The sequence below is a fragment of the Cupressus sempervirens genome, chromosome 5 (genome assembly GCF_028749045.1).
Source record: "Cupressus sempervirens isolate cs-2001-9-10 chromosome 5, ASM2874904v1, whole genome shotgun sequence".
In the NCBI taxonomy this organism is placed as follows: domain Eukaryota; kingdom Viridiplantae; phylum Streptophyta; class Pinopsida; order Cupressales; family Cupressaceae; genus Cupressus; species Cupressus sempervirens.
Window position 1 is genome coordinate 602,035,434 of NC_143122.1, and position 19,249 is coordinate 602,054,682.

The 19,249-nt window shown below is 33.3% G+C and overlaps 1 protein-coding gene across 1 annotated transcript; it reads right to left on the reverse strand.

The window, feature by feature from the left end:
• Positions 1 to 11,319: 11,319 nt before the first annotated feature.
• Positions 11,320 to 12,405, reverse strand: LOC149557348 (uncharacterized). The gene is made up of 2 exons (XM_089785967.1): positions 12,271 to 12,405; positions 11,320 to 11,967 (listed from the first exon to the last, which is right to left on the reverse strand). The coding sequence occupies exons 1-2, from the start codon at positions 12,386 to 12,388 to the stop codon at positions 11,597 to 11,599; spliced, it is 489 nt and encodes a 162-aa protein (XP_089642093.1). The 5' UTR covers positions 12,389 to 12,405; the 3' UTR covers positions 11,320 to 11,596.
• Between the last annotated feature and the right edge of the window lie 6,844 nt (positions 12,406 to 19,249).

Here is a 19,249-nt window from a genome sequence, read left to right on the forward strand (position 1 = left end):
TCATCATAAATACTAAACTCCAATCATAAATTATAAACCCTAATCATGTACCTAATAACAAATGCTAAACCCTAACCATAACCATAACCCTAAATAATAACCTAGGACAATCTCTAATTCCAACCATAATAACCCTAACTATAATTTATACCTTGAACCTTCACCATAACATATTATACAATAAGACTACCCAAATACTTACCTAACCATTTTTCTACACTAAGAATAACCATATCCCTAACTGTATCAATAAACCAAAATTTAAGATTGAACCTAATTCTAAGTATTTAAGACTAAACCTAATTCTTAGTATAATTCAAATACTAACCTTAACCTTAAACCCTAACTATAATCATAATCATCATAATCATTGTTGTAACCCAACACTAATCTAATCCCTTAGAATCCAAACTCTAACCTTAAACATGAGTGTGGTACTAATGATAATCCTATACTTCTAACCAAAACCCTAATCCTAATGATAATTTTAAAACCATATCTCGAACCCTAAACCTAACTATAATCCAATAACAATCCCTGTATCTTAATCATATGTCCAATTTAAACACTAACTCTGCCCCTAACTGTAATATAAATTTTACTCATAATGGGAACACTAATCATGATATAAATTATAACCCTAAATGCTAACCCTAATCATGATTATAATTGTAATCCTAAAGTAGAATCCTAGAGTAATTCCACTCTTAAATGCTAATCCTAATTATGAAATTGCAATCATAATCATAATTATAATTTGAATCCTAACCCTAAAGTAATTCCATCATTTCCCGTGGCACTAATGAAAAAATTATTTCTAACTTGAATAGTGTTTTATAATCATAATGTAAACCCTAACCCTAACCATAGCTCAAACCCTAGCACCAACTATAATCCCACTTGTAAACAAGACTGTAGACCCAACTTTAACACTAAACCCCATCCTTACTATTAATAATAAATCTAAACTAACACCATCCCTAGAAATCTAACTATGATACAAATTATAATGCTAAATTTTTACTACAATTTGATTAATCATTCAATGTGTTACACACACTGCAACTGCTACTAGCTAATACATACTCTATATGTATAATATGTCGAGATGAATTAAGGCATTGAAATTTTTTATTATTCACCTTTAATATGCATTAAAAAAAAATCAACTTATTGATGCAACTCACGTATTATACATGAAGAGTATATATTAGCTAGTATTATAATATTTTATCATATTTTATTACTATTTATAATATGATATTTTAAAATAATGTTTGCACAATTTAATAAACCACATGTAGCATAACATCAATCATAAAATAGTTGTGAATTGGATATAAGACTCTAATTCAAAAACTAGAGGATTAATTTAGAAAAATTCTAAAGTTAAAAATTTGTCATGTAAATTTATGAAAACATAATGTTTATTTTTAAAAATGAAACATAGTGAATTCTAATTGGTATATGAAAACTCACTTAATCACTTGTTAAAGTGAGCAATTCAAAAAATGATACAATGGTACTTAGCCTATCGAAAAGTACTAATTAGAGTGGTTTTAGATTTATTGTGTATGATTTATTAAATAAATAATTTTATTTATTTTACTTAAACATTTAAAATACAATTTCATTATTATATTTCTTACTTTGCATAAATGTCGGGCAACGTGTCCTTAAAATCCTTAAAAGTTGGCTAAAAATTTGAAGAAACTAGTGGTTGTGGAAAGTGCGTGTATAAGACCCCAATTATTTTAGCTAATGAGATAGCTCTAAATTAGTTTTCTTAATTTATAAATGTAACAAATGTTACATGAAATTGATTACAATAATACTATGGCTACAACAAGTACTAAAAATTCATAGATACATAACCTAAATGAAAAATAGATTGTTAACAATCATATTTCCACCCTCAAATTGAATTATGAGTCGTTCTATGCATCTTTAGAACAATTATAAACCAAAATTTCCTTAAGTGAATTTTTAGTAATCCTATAGAATATTTTGGGATAGGCTAATCTCCATCCAAAATGTACTAAAGACAAAATAAAGTCAAACTTTTTTTTTCCAGATTCACGAAAATGTTGTGATTTTTTTTTCATTTTTTTTTTGGTTTTCGACTACAAACTATGTGGATCATGAAGATCAAATGCTGAAATTTTTAGAAAAATCCATGATGTTTTCATTTTTTTGAAAATTGATCGACTGTACAATTTGAATGGAGGATAGCCACATCAAAATATTTTAGTACACGTGTACAACCTAATGCATATTTGGCTGCAAATTGATGTGAGACGAACTCTTGCCTATAATTTTAGGTATTTTCAAACTAAATCAAAACTTTTACTTCCCAACATCTAGAAGTGTCCATTCTAGAGTTATTTGAGTGTGACATCTAAGACATTGCAACACATATTTCCATTGTTCAATTATTTTCTATCCTCACTGCTTTAGATTCCTATATTTTGATTATTCATTGAAAACCTACTTTCGATCACATCAATTACCCATAAGTAAGAATTGAAACTAGAAACTAAATGGGGAATACTAAAACCTTAAACTAGATGCACATTACATTTCTTCTTTAATCATTAATGAATCACTACCAATAAATTTATTTATTTATTGAACTAACCAATAGATATAACTTCCTCAATATGAGTAATTCATATTAAGTGAATCTTGACAAATTCTAAAACATTTTATCATAAATGTACTTGCATCTATTTCTAATGTATATTAAAATGATGGTTATAATGCATTCATGTTAAATTGGCTATTACCAATCAATTTTACATCTTTAGAAGTGATCAAGAGTCTTTACTTCCTTAATATTAGTTATTCCTATTAAGTGAACCTTTTTGAACTAAAAATATATTTTTGTATATACATATTAACATCTTTTATAATGGAAATTGAAGTGATGCTTACATCTTCATTCGTGGAAAAATAATTATTACTAAGTTCAAATCTTTAGAGCTAATCATTAGCTCTCGTTTCCTTAATATTAGGGGGGTTTGTATTGAGTGTATATTTGAACTTATAAAAGTGATACCTCCATCCTCATCTATGGCAATCAATTTTAGTTAGCTTTGGAGTCTATTATGAACCATTGCTTCATTGTAGTTAGTGATTCATATTGAATTTTTTGAAGTTATAAAATACTTTAGTACACATATTAAAACTTATTTATAATGAAATTGAAATGACATTTACATTCTACTCTATAACATCTTAATTGTTATCTACAATTCTAAGTATCTTCCTAAATATTAATGATACATGAAATTATCTTCTAAAAAGCTTTAATACAAATTCACTTATTTTTAATTAAAAAATAATAAAATTTATTACATCTAAATGCATTTACCATAACACTATTAGAATGTTAATCCCAACTTTTTCAAGGATGACATCTCACAAAATTTACTCTTGTGAAAATAGTGCAACTTAGATTTCTATTGTTTAATTATTTCATTTTCTCAAAGATTAAAGAAGGTCTATAAGATTTGCAATGTTGAACAAAGTGACAACTATTTCCTCTCTTAATTATTAATGAGTTCCTACTAATATTTTTTAATAGAATAAACTAAGAACTATTGCATTCTTGAAATTAGTGATTCATGTTAAGGGAATCTTATGAATGAAATGACCCCATCTTTTAGCCTTCACGTTCTCCAAAGTCTAAGTGGAGCATAAAAGGAAATTAAATTAATTTCTTATAAAGTCATTAAATAAATTAAAATAAAAAATTAAAAGGTGACTTTATATTTAATTAATTTAATTAATTATTGTATTACAAGGGAGAAGCTTCTAGAGTGTGTATTAATTATTGGAAAGGTGGAAGCCTCTAATAATTTAATTTTCTAGGATTACAATTAATTATTGTATTGCAAGGGAGGAGTTTCTAGAGAGTGCATTAATTATTGGAAGGGGGAAGCTTCTAGCACTTGCAATTAATTAATGTTTTAGTTCCTTCTAGAAGGGTGAAGGAAAAGGATAAATAGGGGTGAGAGTCTCATTGTTTAGCATCAGATGATTGTGAATTAAATTTGATAATAGCTTGGATGTGTGTGTCACATATCTTTCTTGGCAATATAGGACATTCATCCTCTCTTGTAACATTCTAGACGTCATTCCTTTGGGGTTTGGCCTTTTGAATACATTGCTTCGTACTTGATTTTATCATTTTGAGAACTAATATAATTGCAGCATCGGTTCAATCTTTAGTTTGCATAAAAAATCTATTTCAGTAGTTGGTTCAATTTTTGGGCATTTCCAGGGTGCCCATTACAGTGGTATCGGAGCTATAAGTCCTGCCATCCTATAGAGATCTTAGGCATGTGACAAGGGCTTTATAATTTCTGCAATACCAGAGCAAGACAAGGTAGGAGTTCAGACTTGCAAAATAAACAGGGTAGTTCATCCATGTAGAGGGACATACAATATAATCATACAGACATAGAGGAGATATTCTTTGAACAAGATAGCAGTATGGATGATCGAGATGATAGGAATACCATTCTAGATCAATAAAATGCAATGTTTAGGTTATTTGCTACATTAGAGGAGGGGTAGCATATGCAACACGAGTAGAGTAGGTGAATGAATATGATGTTGTAGCTTATGGCTAGATAGATGGGCATCAATATTAATCCAAGTGATGACAACAATGGAAACAACAATAATAGAGGCAATGATAATGGAGGTCGAGGCAACATTAATGGTAATAATGGACATGACAACAATGGGAATGAGGCTAATAACTTTAGACATGTTGCATGCCCAGCTCAAATAGTAAGCTTGAGACCTCTTCTACCCACCTTTCCACCCAGAGATTCAGTTCAACCAGTTAATGAACCATGGATTAAAGAGTTATAGGATCAATTCAGAAGGGATTGGGAGGCTAGTGGACTAGAGTTCCAGGCAGACATTTCTCTCAAAGATTACTTGGACTTGAGGATGAGACACATGCCTCGATCACGAGGAAGAAGTGAAAATATTAAGCTGAGAAAGAAAGTTGGGAAACTTTCTTTACCTTATTATGATACTTCAAGGAAGATGACCCCATGAGCATGGGTGTAGAAGATGGATACATACTTGCAGCTGAATCCTATGCTTGAAGAGGAGGCTATAAAGTATGTGGCTATTTACTTGGATGGACTAGCACATGAGTGGTGGTACCATGGCATGGTAGCTTTGGGACATAATCAAATTACATCTTACAAACAGTTCACAAAGAAGCTCATAGAGAGATTTGATACTAGGGATTCTGAATTACAATTTAAGGAGTTGGCACAACTCAAGCAGTCGGGATCAGTTGAGATGAATATCAATGAGTTTTAAAGGTTAGTTGTTTTGGTCACAAATATTTCAAAGAGGAGGTTGGTAGTGTTGTTTATGGATGGACTCTCAAAACCCTTGCGAGGATGGGTTAAGGGGCATGACCCAGCTACGTTGCAGGAGGCTACTAAAAAGGCTTGTGTCTTAGCACCTTCTTCATTAAGGAGTAGATTTCAGCATAGGGATTCTTATATGAAAAAGGACAAGGAGAAGGATAAAAAAACTTTTCACAAGGATGGTCAACCAAAAAGAGATAAGTTGGATAATGACACCTTGAATGATTTGAGAAAGAAGAAGTTATGTTTTCACTGCAGAGAGCCTTGGGATTTATCTCATAAGTGTCCTCTCAAGGCTAAGGCAAATCAAATGGAGTATTTCTTAGCAAAAAAGTCACAGTCAAAGAGGGAGGATCAGCACTCTGATTTAGATGAGGATAGCACTACAGAGGAGAGCAGAATTCCTAATAATGAGAAGTCATTAGCATGATTAACAAGGACTTGGAAGGCAATCACATTTAAGGTCAGAGGTACTATCCAAAGGTAGAAAGTGATCTCACTTATTGACACTGGGGCTACACATAATTTTATAGATACACAATTGGTAGCCAAGAGAGATCTATGGACTGAGGAGCACACCTGATTTAGAGTTAAGGTAGCTAATGGTGACAAACTATTATGCACTCGAAAGATATCTAATCTTCACATTAGGTTTGGAGATGGCTATGAGTTGGAAGATGAGTTCTATGTGGTAGACATGGGAGACTATGATGTCATCCTCGGTATGGCATGGATGGCCTCGCTAGTAGAGTTCACACTTAACCTAGCAAAATTTGAGATGAAGTTTCAGCATGAGGGAAGAACTGTTCTATTTAGAGGACTTTCAGATGGGAGTTGCAAAGTAGTTTCCTTTAAGAGAATGTAGAGACTTTTTTGGCATAATAACATAGAGTGGGCAGCAGAATGTTTCACTATGCCAACTTCACAAGAGCCACAAGTGAAGAGTCATACACCAAATAACTAGGAGATACTTGATAGGCACACTAAGGTATCTGGCAAGATTCTACATGGGGTTCCTTCTGACAGGGGGATAGAGCATGTTATTGAGCTCGAGGAGGGAGCCAAACTAGTCATGATTACTCCCTATCGTCATCCTAAGAAACATAAGGATGAGATAGAGAAGGAAATTAAGGAGTTGTTGGAAATAGGGCATATCAGGCCTAGTAAGAACCCTTTTGCTTCAGCAGTAGTGTTGGTAAAGAAGAAGGATGGGATGATGTGCATGTGCACTGATTATAAGGCATTAAATAAGAAGAGCATTAAGAACAGATATCCCATCCCATGAATAGATGAGTTGATTGATGAGCTACATGGCGCATGCCTTTTTAAAAAGATTGATTTATGGTCAGGGTATCATTAGATCAGGATGAGGGAGGAGGACCTTGAGAAGATAGTTTTTTGGTATCACTATGGCCACTTTGATATTTTGGTTATGCCATTTGGGCTAACCAATGCCCCTGCTATGATCCAAACTTACATGAATCAAGTATTCGGGGAGCAGCTTAGGAGATTTGTCTTGACTTTCTTTGATGACATTTTAGTCTTTAGTAAGACTTGGGAGGAGCATTTACAACATCTTGAGATGGTGATGTCCACTTTGAAGAAAGAGATAATGTATGCCAAGGAATCTAAGTGCAAGTTTGGGATGACTGAGCTACTATACCTTGGGCATATCATTAGTGTAGATGGAGTTTGGGTAGATCCTAAAAAGATTAGGGCTATTGTTGATTGGCCTACTCCTATGAATCTTATGCAACTTAAGGGATTCCTTGGTCTTTGTGGATTTTACAAGAGATTTGTTAAAATATTTTCACATATCGTTGCACCCTTGACAGACCTTACTAGGAAAGGGGCCTTCACATGGACAGAGGCAACTCAGAGAAGCTTCGATCATTTCAAGAAGGTGGTGTCATCATGTCTAGTACTAGCTCTACCAGATTTCACAAAGCCATTTGAGCTTCATTGTGATGCGTTAGGAGATGGGATTCGGGTGCTCTTGATGTAGGAGAAGCATCCCATTGCTTTTGAGAGCAGGAAGCTCCATGGAGTGGAGAGGAGCTATGCCATCTATGATTAAGAGTTGTTGGCTATAATGAATGCATTGGCTAAGTTTCAGTCCTACCTAGTTGGGGGAAAGTTTGTTATCAAAACCGATCACAACAACATCAAATACTTCATGAGTCAACATGATTTGAACGATAGACAACATAAGTGGATTACAAAGTTACAGGCCTATGAATTTGACATTGAGTTTGTCAAAGGTAAGAAGAATGTGGTGGTAGATGCTTTATCTAGGAGACCTCATATTTGTGCTCTAGCTGAGATTATAGGAGATTGGAGAAATAAGATCATATAAGAGTATGTGAGGGACACTTGGACTTTTGGAGTAATTGCAGGCGCCATACATGATGATTGTTACATGGTGATGGATGAATTGATAAAGTTTTAGGGTAGGATATATTTGATTCCTTCATCACAGTTTAGGGAGGTAATATTGAAGGCATTTCACGATGCACCTACAGCTGGATATCGAGGGGTCTTTAATACCTATAAGTAGATCCATGAGTAGTTCACATGGAAAGGGCTCAAGGATGATGTTCAAAAGAATGTCAGGGAGTGTGCAATTTGCCAGCAGAATAAGGGAGAGCACACATATCTTGCAAGGTTGTTATAGCCTTTGCCCATTCCAGATAGGAAATGGGAAGTATTTCTATGGACTTCGTCACCGGGTTAACATGAGTACAATGGAAAGATTGCATGTATGTGATAGTTGACTGGCTGACGAAGTTGGCTCACTTCTTTGCTATTCCATCCACTTACACATCAGCACAGGTGGTTGATCTTTTCTTCAAAGAGATATTCAGGTTACATGGGCTACCTAGTTTCATTGTCACTAATCAAGATAGTAAATTCATGAGTACTTTTTGGCAGGAGCTGTCTAGGTTGTGTGGTACAGATCTTACACCTAGCACTAGTTATCATCCACAGATAGATGGGAAGATAAAGATTGTGAATAAATGGGTGGAAGGATATCTAAGGAACTATGTGACTGCACAATAGAGGGCTTGGGTCAAATGGCTACATATGGGAGAGTATTTTTATAACACCACTTATCATATGTCCATCAAGATGACTCCATTCATGGCACTATACAATTATGAAGCACCTAGTTACATGGATCTGGTTTTGGGGGATAGTAGAGTGCTTGAAGCAAAACACTTCTTGTAGGATAGTTAGGATATTTTGAGGGTGCTCAAGGAGAATATACAGAAAGCCCAAAATCAGCAAAACTTGTATGTTGACCAGCACTGGATAGAGCACAGTTTTGAGGTTGAGGATATGGTTTACCTGAGGCTACAACCATACAGACAATCATCACTCAAGAAAAGTGGAGCAAAGAAGTTGAAGCCTAGGTTTTATGGCCCCTAAAAAGTGATTCGCAAGGTGGACGAGGTTCCTTATGAGATTGAGCTTCCAAAGGGTAGTTGGGTGCATAATGTGTTTCATGTGTCAAGGCTTAAGAAAGCCATCAGTCAAAGAGTTGTGCCTTTAGTAGAATTACCACCATTAGATGAGGAGGGAAAGCTCGTATTAATTGTTGAGGCTATTTTGGATACTAGGGAAAGGACTCTGCAAAGCAAGTTGATTAAAGAGTATTTAGTCAAATGGAGATATCTACTAGAGGAATATGCTACTTGGGAGAGTGAGCAGGTGCTACAGCAAATAGGACTGAGATTACTTGAGGACAAGCAATTTCAAGAAAGGCAGATTGTAATGACTCCATCTTTTAGCCTTCACGTTCTCCAAAGTCTAAGTGGAGCATAAGAGAAAATTAAATTAATTTCTTATAAAATCATTAAATAAATTAAAATTAAAAATTAAAAGGTGACTTTAAATTTAATTAATTTAATTAATTATTGTATTACAAGGAAGAAGCTTCTAGAGTGTGTATTAGTTATTGGAAAGGTGGAAGCCTCTAATAATTTAATTTTCTAGAAGCACAATTAATTATTATATTGCAAGGGAGGAGTTTCTAGAGAGTGTATTAATTATTGGAAGGGGGAAGCTTCTAGCACTTGCAATTAATTAATGTTTTCGTTCCTTCTAGAAGGGTGAAGGAAAAAGGATAAATAGGGGTGAGAGTCTCATTGTTTCGCATTGGATGATTGTGAATTGCATTTGATAAGAGCTTGGATGTGTGAGTCACATATCTTTCTTGGCAATAGAGGACATTCATCCTCTCTTGTAACATTCTAGACGTCATTACCTTGGGGTTTGGCCTTTGGAATACACTGCTTTGTACTTGTTTTTATCATTTTGAGAACTAATATAGTTTCAACATCAGTTCAATCTTCAGTTTGCATAAAAGATCTATTTCAGCAGTTGGTTCAGTTTTTGGGCATTTCCAGGGTGCCCATTACAATAAATTTGTAGAACATTTTAATATATATACTAACATCTATTTGTAATAGAGAAAAAGGTGATAGATAGATAACCTACATGATAGATAGATTGTTTACAATCATATTTCCACATTCAAACTGAAGTATAAAGTCATTCTAGGTATATTTAGAATAATCATAAACCAATATTTCCTTAATATTTCCCCCCTTCATCTTGTTAAGTCCAAATATGTTTACTATATTCTCTCAGCTAGCCCTGTTATCCTCGACCAAAACTTAATTCTTGCTGAAATCTATCCCTTGCCTAAGTTGAATGGAGGAATATCTTATCTAATCTTTGGACTCGACCCATTGAACCCAAGGTCTCTTGTTTTTTGTGGAGAATGTTGCTCCACAACTTGCCCTTTGAAAAGCCAAGGGGGAGACTAATATCTGTTTTGTTTGCAGAAGCCCTGAATCTGTCTTTAATGGCTTTTTCCAATGTTTCTTTGCTCGAGAGGTATGGAATCTATTTGGTCTCAAATTCAATGGCAATTTCTCTTTTCATAATATTATTTTTGGGACAATCAGTGCTAAAAATAAATGGTCTAACATGTTCCAGTCTATTATTTCCTCTACTACTCTATGGTTTCCATGGAAGTATAGGAATAATGACATTTTTCATGGTAAAGGTAGATGCCTTCCTGAGTCTTTGAGGAGACTCGTATTTGTTGATGTAGCCTTGCAGGTTACAACTGCCTTCAAGATTATAGAAAATCAGTTTCTCAAGCTGCTAAAGGATGAGAAATGTATATTGGAAAAGAAAGATTTAGCCCATAGTCATACCACCGAGAAAGATGTTGACGAATTAATGTCCCATTGGCACACTTCGTTCATAAAGTTAAAGAGGAAGGAAACCAGAAGAGGAGAGTAGAGGAGGAAGATGCACCTGTCAAATTCTTTGCACCCTCTCCAGTCCATCACTACCACAGTCTAGTGAGGAAGATGAAGAATAAGAAATTTTAGATTTATAAAGTTTTGTCATTAGTTTTGATGTATATATTGTTGTAACTCTGTTGCAATCATAATGATTATTGTTTTTGTTGTGTGATTGAATAGATCTTAGAAAACAAATGTTAAAGAGTTTTTATTTTAATTTTATTTTTGTTGTTGTAATAGTATATTCCTGATATGCAGTAGTAGTAGTGATCTATATTAACTGAATTTTAAAGATCTCCAGAATATTTTAGTACACATGTGAAACAAACTCTTACCTATAATTTTGGGTATCTTCAAACTGAGTCAGAACTTTTACTTCCCAACATCTAGAAGTGTCCATTCCAGATTTATTTGAGAGTGACATTGCAACACAGATTTCCATTGTTCAATTATTTTCTATGCTCGCAATCCTATATTTTGATTATTCTTTGCAATCCTAGTTCCGATCACATCAATTGCCCATGAGTAAGAATTGTAATCAGAAATTAAACGGAGAATACTGAAACCTTAAAACATTCAGACTATGGTCAAAGAAATGTTGAAAGCAAATTGCATATAAAACTAGGCATTCAGATTAACTTCCCATTATTATAATTACCAGACAGACATTCTTAACTTCTATGATCAGATCTCAATACAAATGCTTTTGGTTTCTCTTTGAAATGAAGCCAAAACAGGGTGGTCAAAATGGGCCAAAAAGACTCCTGGTCGCTCAAGCAGCCTCAAACTGGATCCTCCACCTAAAACATCTGTCACAAAAATCACCTTCCATGCAAATCCCTAACTACTCTACCACAAACGTCATTCTCTACTCTACTCTGATGTTTCTGTCTTCACTTCTTCCTCTTCAGCAGCAGGTGTCGCAACTTCTGCTGCAGAAACAGATGTTTCCTCAGCAGCAGGGGTTTCTTCCTTCTCCACAGGAGTTTCAGCAGCAGCAGCAGCAGGGGTTTCTTCTTCAGCAGGAGCAGGGGCTTCTTCTTTCTCCACAACTTCAGTTGGAGCCTCATTTTCCTCACCTACTTCCTTAGAAACCTCCTTTTCTTCTATTTCTTCTTTGGCAACAGAGGATTCTTCTTCTGCTTCCTTTGCAGGTGTTGTTTCTTCCACCACATCTTTCACTTCCTCCGCTGGAGTTTCTTCCACCTCCTCTTCTTTTGCTTCCTCTGCTTTCTCCACTGCATCTGCTTTACAAGAGTTCAGCAATACATTCTTAAGCTTCCATAAATCATGATAATGGAACAATAGTTTTCTTCTTGAGATTTATGATCAGGTCAAGGAATACAAGAAAAGCAAATTCAAAAAAAAAAATCCCATGTTTTAATCTTATTATGAAGATCAACCAGGGAAGTGATCCAAAACATCACTAAGAAATCTTGCACAAAGGGTGCTCTAACATTCACTAGATTAGCAATTTAAAAGATTAGATTTGCCAATTCTAATCTGGATTTTCTATTTAAAAGCTCAAAATTGTCCATAACACGTACCCTGTTCCACAAGGGGGGCTGATTCCTCTTCTTTTGGGCTCTCTTCCACAGTTTCAGCAGATGGGGCTTCAGCCTTCACGGGCACTTCTTCAGTTGCAGGGCTCACTTCAGCGGGCATGGCAGCAACCTGATGAGCAAATCGATCACAACATAAGTTAACTCACATCATTCAAGAACGATTCATTAACATGCATGATCAATTGAACAGATCGATCCATATGAGTCCATCTACATACCTCAATAGCGGCCATTTTGGAATCTCAGATGAAGATTTGACAATACAGTGAATAAGATCGATAAATCCCAAAATCCTGATCACTGGATCAATTTTGGTGGGTTTTGGACAGTAGAAATAATTCATGCAATACAAGAAGCCTTGGCGACCTATTTATAGTAGAAATAATTCATGCAATACAAGAAGCGTTGGCGACCTATTTATAGTAGAAATAATTCATGCAATACAAGAAGCCTTGGCGACCTATTTATAGTAGAAATAGTTCATGCAATACAAGAAGCCTTGGCGACCTATTTATAGTAGAGGAAAGTTGGAAGGATGCTCTGAAAAAATAAACTATTTAGTACTGAAAAAATAAAATCGGAATGAAAAGGCACCGTCCAAATCCGCATCAGATGAATGTGAATGTGAGAGAATGACAGGGAATGGATGAATGTATGGGAGTATCGAGATAGTGGAGTGAATGAATGCAAACTACCTAGAAAACGTTTCAATTTGTAACCGTTAACATCACCGCTGTAATCGGAAAAATAATGTAGTCGTCTGATTTCCACATTCTTTATTGTAGCAGTACCAATGTGAATATGAGAGTATGACAGGGAATGCATGAATGGACAATGCATTTTAACAAAATCTCATTTGACGTGTCGGAGTATCGAGACAGGGGAGGGACTGAGTGCAAACTACCTAGAAAACGTTTCAATTTGTAACTGGAAACATCACCGCTGTAATCGAATAAATAATGTAGTCGTCGTGATTTTCACATTCATTTGGTTTATGGGTGAAGTTGAAAGGTTCTTAAGGAGTCTATTAGTTATCAATTCAATTCTCATTGAGTGTAAGGCTCCAACATTGAAAAAGGGACGAGGTAGGAATCATGTCCGGAGTAAATTTGGTAGAACGCATATCCCTTAATCCTTTGCTCTTAGTAAAGTAAAGTGTAAAGGGTTGGTTAGATATAATTTTTGATCAAATTTTTCATAAATTTGTGTGTTTAGGTCAGTTGATAGGATATCAACAATATGATATTGTTAATGCAACATAGGTATTAATGAAGAAGTGGTAGATTCAAATCAAATATGTATCCTCTTACAACAATCTAACCGTGATTACACAGAGGGAGAGAGAGAGATTGTTGCAAATAGCTGGAAAAGTCATAACAAGTTTAGAGAAGAGAATTGATGATTTTGAAAAATCTAAAATGTTGTTGTTAGGAGATTATGGTAGCATAAAGGTTCCATCTCTACTGCAATCTAATCACCAAAATATAAATGTATAAGTAATATAATAGATTATGTATATTCATCAAGGTTCTAAACATTTTTTTGTGCTTTCAAGATGAATACTTGGAGGAATTAGTTATAAGGGTACAAAGAAGTTTACAAGAGAAAAATTATAAGGAAAAAAGGATGAGTTCAATATAAGATTGATGCTCACTGAAGTTAATATCATTGAAAACATATGATAATGAAGAGGTGTTAGGAGGAGCCCTAGAATCCTGGGACAATGATCCAACCCTTAGGACATTAAAGACTTGGATGAATTAGTTAAGGAAACACCACATAAAGAAGAATCAAGAAAATAAGAAGATAAGGAAATTGATCATAAAAAAATCTTGGGAGGAGATATTTGCGATAAAGTTGGCAAGAGACAAGGGAAAAAAATATAAGTTTGTGTCCTAGATTGACATAGGAGTTGACTGAATTCTTAAGTTGTGATACTATACTGTATTCCATTAAATTCAAAATTTTGGATCTACTCCAACAAAAGACTTGAGACTAGCTTGATTTTTTTACTGATGATGGGGTATGTAGTGCCCACCCCTAGTTTACATTTTATTATTATTGCCAAACTCTTTTAGGCCAGTTTATGCTTGATGATTAGCAGCATTATCTTCAAATTATCAGATATTGTTTGACACTTGGTTGATTTTATGATGAGACTACTTGGTACTAGTTGCTTCATGTATGCATGATTATACCTTGATGATGATTATTACAGTGATTTTAGTTATTTGATGATGATTAGTTAGATGTACTATTTGTATCTGTTTTCTATGGATACTTACCTCATATTGCATGTGTATGGTGTGTGTGTGTGTGTGTGTGTGTGTGTGTGTGTGTGTTTTCTTTATGTATGACATTTTTGATGTGGTTAAGGAAATGAGTCGTAGTCACCTGCTAGTCAGGATCTACATGATGCACCACTTCCTGCCATTGCCTGTTTAGTTTATAATATATGTGTTTGTACATGCATGGATTTTATGCAGATTGCAGGTACCAAGTATCAACTTCCTTGAATTGTCAGGATGAGCGTACCTTATTGCAATATCTCAATGATAAGAGAGGGGAGATAAATTCTTGAGTCCAAATTCTAACTTGTAAACGAGTTATCCTAGAAAATTAGGACAATTATCTAAGATGATTATCTTTCCAAATGCATCGTATGATATAAATTTGTGATTATAACCCTTGAGTTTGATTTTGTATGTTGTATTTTATGATGGGTTTTCATATTTCGTCTTTTAGGTTTTTGATGATTTTTCTATTGAGTAAGTAAAAAAAAATGATTAAATTAATGATTTAATTTAATGGAAAATTATTGTGATATTTCAATATTTAATTAATTGAAAATTTAAAAAATTAAATTTAAAGAGGAATCTATAATTCTAATTTGAGAATGTAATAATATCTAATTAATTTAATAATAATATATTTAGGAGTTCATTTTTTAATAAATGTTAAATAATATTATTACTTAAGTTAATAAATATTATAGTAAAAACACTTCGAAAATTAATAAGAGAAAGAGAAAACAATTTTTTAATAAAGTTTATTAAATTGCATAAAGCTTATGAATGAGATTAAAATATAATAAATTAATTAAAAAGATAAAGCAATTAATTTATTAAAGATATTTAAAATTTCATAAAGTATGGATAAAGTTTCAAAAAAGTTAATAAAGAGTTAAAGAGTTGTGATCAAGGAGTTCCCTTGAGTGATCGCACAATTAGTGCCCCAAATTTAGGATAGAACTCCTTATTAGTAATTAAGGGTCCATTTTCCAGGGACTGAGAATTTTTGGAGAAGGAAAATTTTTAGAGAGAAGGTTTTGAGAGAAAAATAATTCTCTCACAATCTTCAGGTGGTTGCGTATTAGCATCAGACTCAGGTAGGGTCTTGTGTTTTGTTTGCATAATGTATTATGTAATTTGATATTCCTGTCTACATCATATTTGTGGAATCTGTTTTACAAATTCTATTTTTATGAATCTTTCTATCTTTCATTCTGAATCTATTTGATATTCATATCGAATTTTATCTATATATCAAAAAGCAATTGGAAACCCTCGTTTTATAGATTAAGAAAATTAGTATATTAATCAAGAAGGGTTTGTAATGAAATCAAAAATTTAGAATATAAATTTGATGGGTTTGCCATATTTTCCCTATTAGGGTAAATTTGCAGGTTTATAAAATATATATATTTTAAAAATGTTAATTGGGGGGGAGGGGGGGAGCTTGTTTTATTTTCAAAACAAAATTAAATATATATAATATAATATATATTAAGGTGGGGGTGGGGCCATTAATTCCCCACACCCCAATCCTCCCTATCGCGGCCATTAAAGCCTGTGTGCCATAGGTGGTATTGCTGCCTGTGGCAGCAGGGGTCAAAATAAACGTGTTTTTATTTATTTTCATGTTATTAATTTTTTTAAAAATTAAATTATTTAAAAGTTTTAAATTGTATTATAATAAATTTTATTAAAATTTTAATTTAATTAAAATTTAATTTAGTTTAAAAGTGTTTTAATTAAAAGTTAATTTTAATAAGGTATTATTAATATATTTATTAATTTATTTTTTAATATAGGATAAATAAATAAAAAAGGATTTTTTTATAGGTAAACAGCCGAAGCCTAGGTTATTTATTATTATTATTAAGATTAATTATTATTATGTGTTAATCGCGAGTAGATTCAAACCCAGGACCTCCTCGATGAGAGGCTCATAATTTACTAATGCATTGTAGGCTACTGCCTAATTAAAAAGGATTATTTTTAAAGTATAGTTATAAACAATTAACTTAATTATTAGCTATTATTTTTTGAAAGAACGTTATAAATTAATGATGGGGATTTTCTATTTAAAATTTAATAATATTAAATAATTGCTAAATAATTATTTAATAATTGTCATTTAAAATTTAAGAAAAAACTTTATAGAGATAATGCTCATTTTAAGAGCTTAAGTTAATAACGCATTCATATTCAATTACAAGAATGGGTTAAGTTGTTAGGGTTTCATGGAAACTTCATAAACTCAAAATCTTACGTTGAAACAAAACCTTAAACCTAATTAAAAACTCAAACTATGTGTTTTCAAAATCAAACCAAACTATGAAACCAACACTGTTAGCTAAATGTTATCTTATGATTTGGGTTTTAGGGCTTGACTTAGCTATGATTAGTCTTAGGATGTTACTAGAGGCTTGGGAGTTATTTGTTTGTGATGTCATGATGATGATTTGATCTTGATCTTTTAAACTCAAACATGGTAATGTGTTTGGTATGCTTTATGATGAGTTTGGTTATATTGTTTGTTATTGCTTTCAGTATCTTCATGTGATTATGAGATGAATGTTATGACATGCATAACTTAACTTCTTTTGAGTATTTGATTATTTATTTTTTGGATGCTTTCGAGTTGCTTGTAAAGAACTGAGGTGTTATTGTGGATTATCTTTTGATTCTTTCTAGTCACTTGTATAGGTCTAAGGTGAAAACTGTAATTCTTTGATTTTTACTTTTATGAGCCTAGGCTAGGTAATCTATATGTTAAGTTGGGAAGTGGCTTGCAATGGAGGCCAAGGCCCAAAGTGGTTACCAAAGTAACCCATTGTAAGTAGTTAATAAGTGATAATACTACACTAAATGAGAGTAAAATAAATCTAATAAGAGTATTTTTCCTTGCCCATGCCTCAAGTGCTAGTATAGACTAGGATGGGAGTAGAGAGGAAACTTGGTTGCAACCTTGCATCATTAGTATGCCTTGTCTGTACAAAAGGATACTAGTCCCGCATAGAATCACTAGGGAGCCAAAGGATTAAAAGACTAGCCAAGTAACCCTAAAGTTTGTTCATGTGATGACACTTTCCCACTAGCAGTATAGATTTCCTATGTGTCTTTATTTGCCTCTGGGTCTAGTTGTTGATTTATCTTGGAACCTTTGAGTTAGATTACTTTTAGGGTTTCCTTGACATAGATATTACTTTTGATTTTGGGATTGATATCCTATTTGGGACTTAAGGCTATCTCCTCAGCACAATGGGAATGGATCTTTTTGGGTTACCATGAGGTCGACTGGAAGTGCTTTTTACTCTTACCATTGAGATATGTCCGTTGATGTCATGGCTTGAGTTCCTTCTCGGTATTTCCTTTCACCCTATCTTTATGTTTTATGATGGATGATTTCACTTATTGTATTGTACTTTGTTTCATGGATCTGAAAGGGATGATGTAATCTATTTTAATAAATGTATATTATTTTAGCCTTTCATACCCTGTGACATGTACAGTAGATGATTATACATTCCAAATTTTATTGCCAAGTGGCATTCAAAACAAATGTATATTATATTAAGTGGAATAGACTTGTAATTGTACTTTCATGTGGATGTGTTATTCATTAGACTTAATATTAATTAAATTTAAATGTGATTCAACATATTTGGATCCTTAAGGAATGTAATTTGCTATGTTTGCTTATGTATGATTGTATGTGATTGCTTCTGCTACTTTATGATTGATGTGTATGTTATTCTTTCTTTAAAAAAAATGTTTGGTAAACTTAGTAAAACTTTAGGATAATTATTTTGGATCCCTTGGTGGGGTGCTATAGGGCAATCCTTAATTGTGTGCTTAAAGGATTGATACTCAAGTAGCACATGTTGAACATGTTGGGATACTAGTGCAAGAGTAGCCTAGGTTGCCTTACAATCCTACTCTTTTTTGTTCATTCTGGTAGAGTTAACCGATTTTCAATGTTAAACAAATATTTACCCTTTTTATGTGAAACTTATAGCCATTGTAGTACATAGCTTTATGGTGCTTGAACTACTATTTTTCAAACGTGTCAAAATTATTCATCCATCTGTGAGTTGATATTAAACAAATGGGTCATGATAGATTAACTTATATGTACATTTCCACCTCTTAAACCATTTGCTAGATCAATTAGCATTGGTGTAACATTGGGATCTCCATTATGATGAGCTTCTTTAACCAATGAAGCAACACCTTCCCATGTTAATGAGCAACCATTTTGTTGAGATCGTTCAATCCATACCATCAACCAATCAAGATTGTTTGAAATATACAAATGAAGTGCATCCCACTCATAAGCAACTGTATAAAATAAATAGACTAGTAAGAAACAACTTATATTGATGATGGATAAGAATTAATTAACTACAATAACATCTTATAACTACCTCTCACTTTCCTTAATCTTCCTTTCCCCATCAAGTACTCCCCTTCGAGTATGCTAATGGAGTTGTGATTCCAAATGTGATCTACATGGATCTTTGATCCAAACGTGGGAAGATATTCACTAATGTACACCATGGTCTGGTATACCATATATCCCTCGACTATGAAACCCTCAAGACATGCTCTTTGTCGATCCAAGCCCTTTAAAAATTTCAAGTGCCTCTCAACCATCCACATTGACCTAGTTGGTA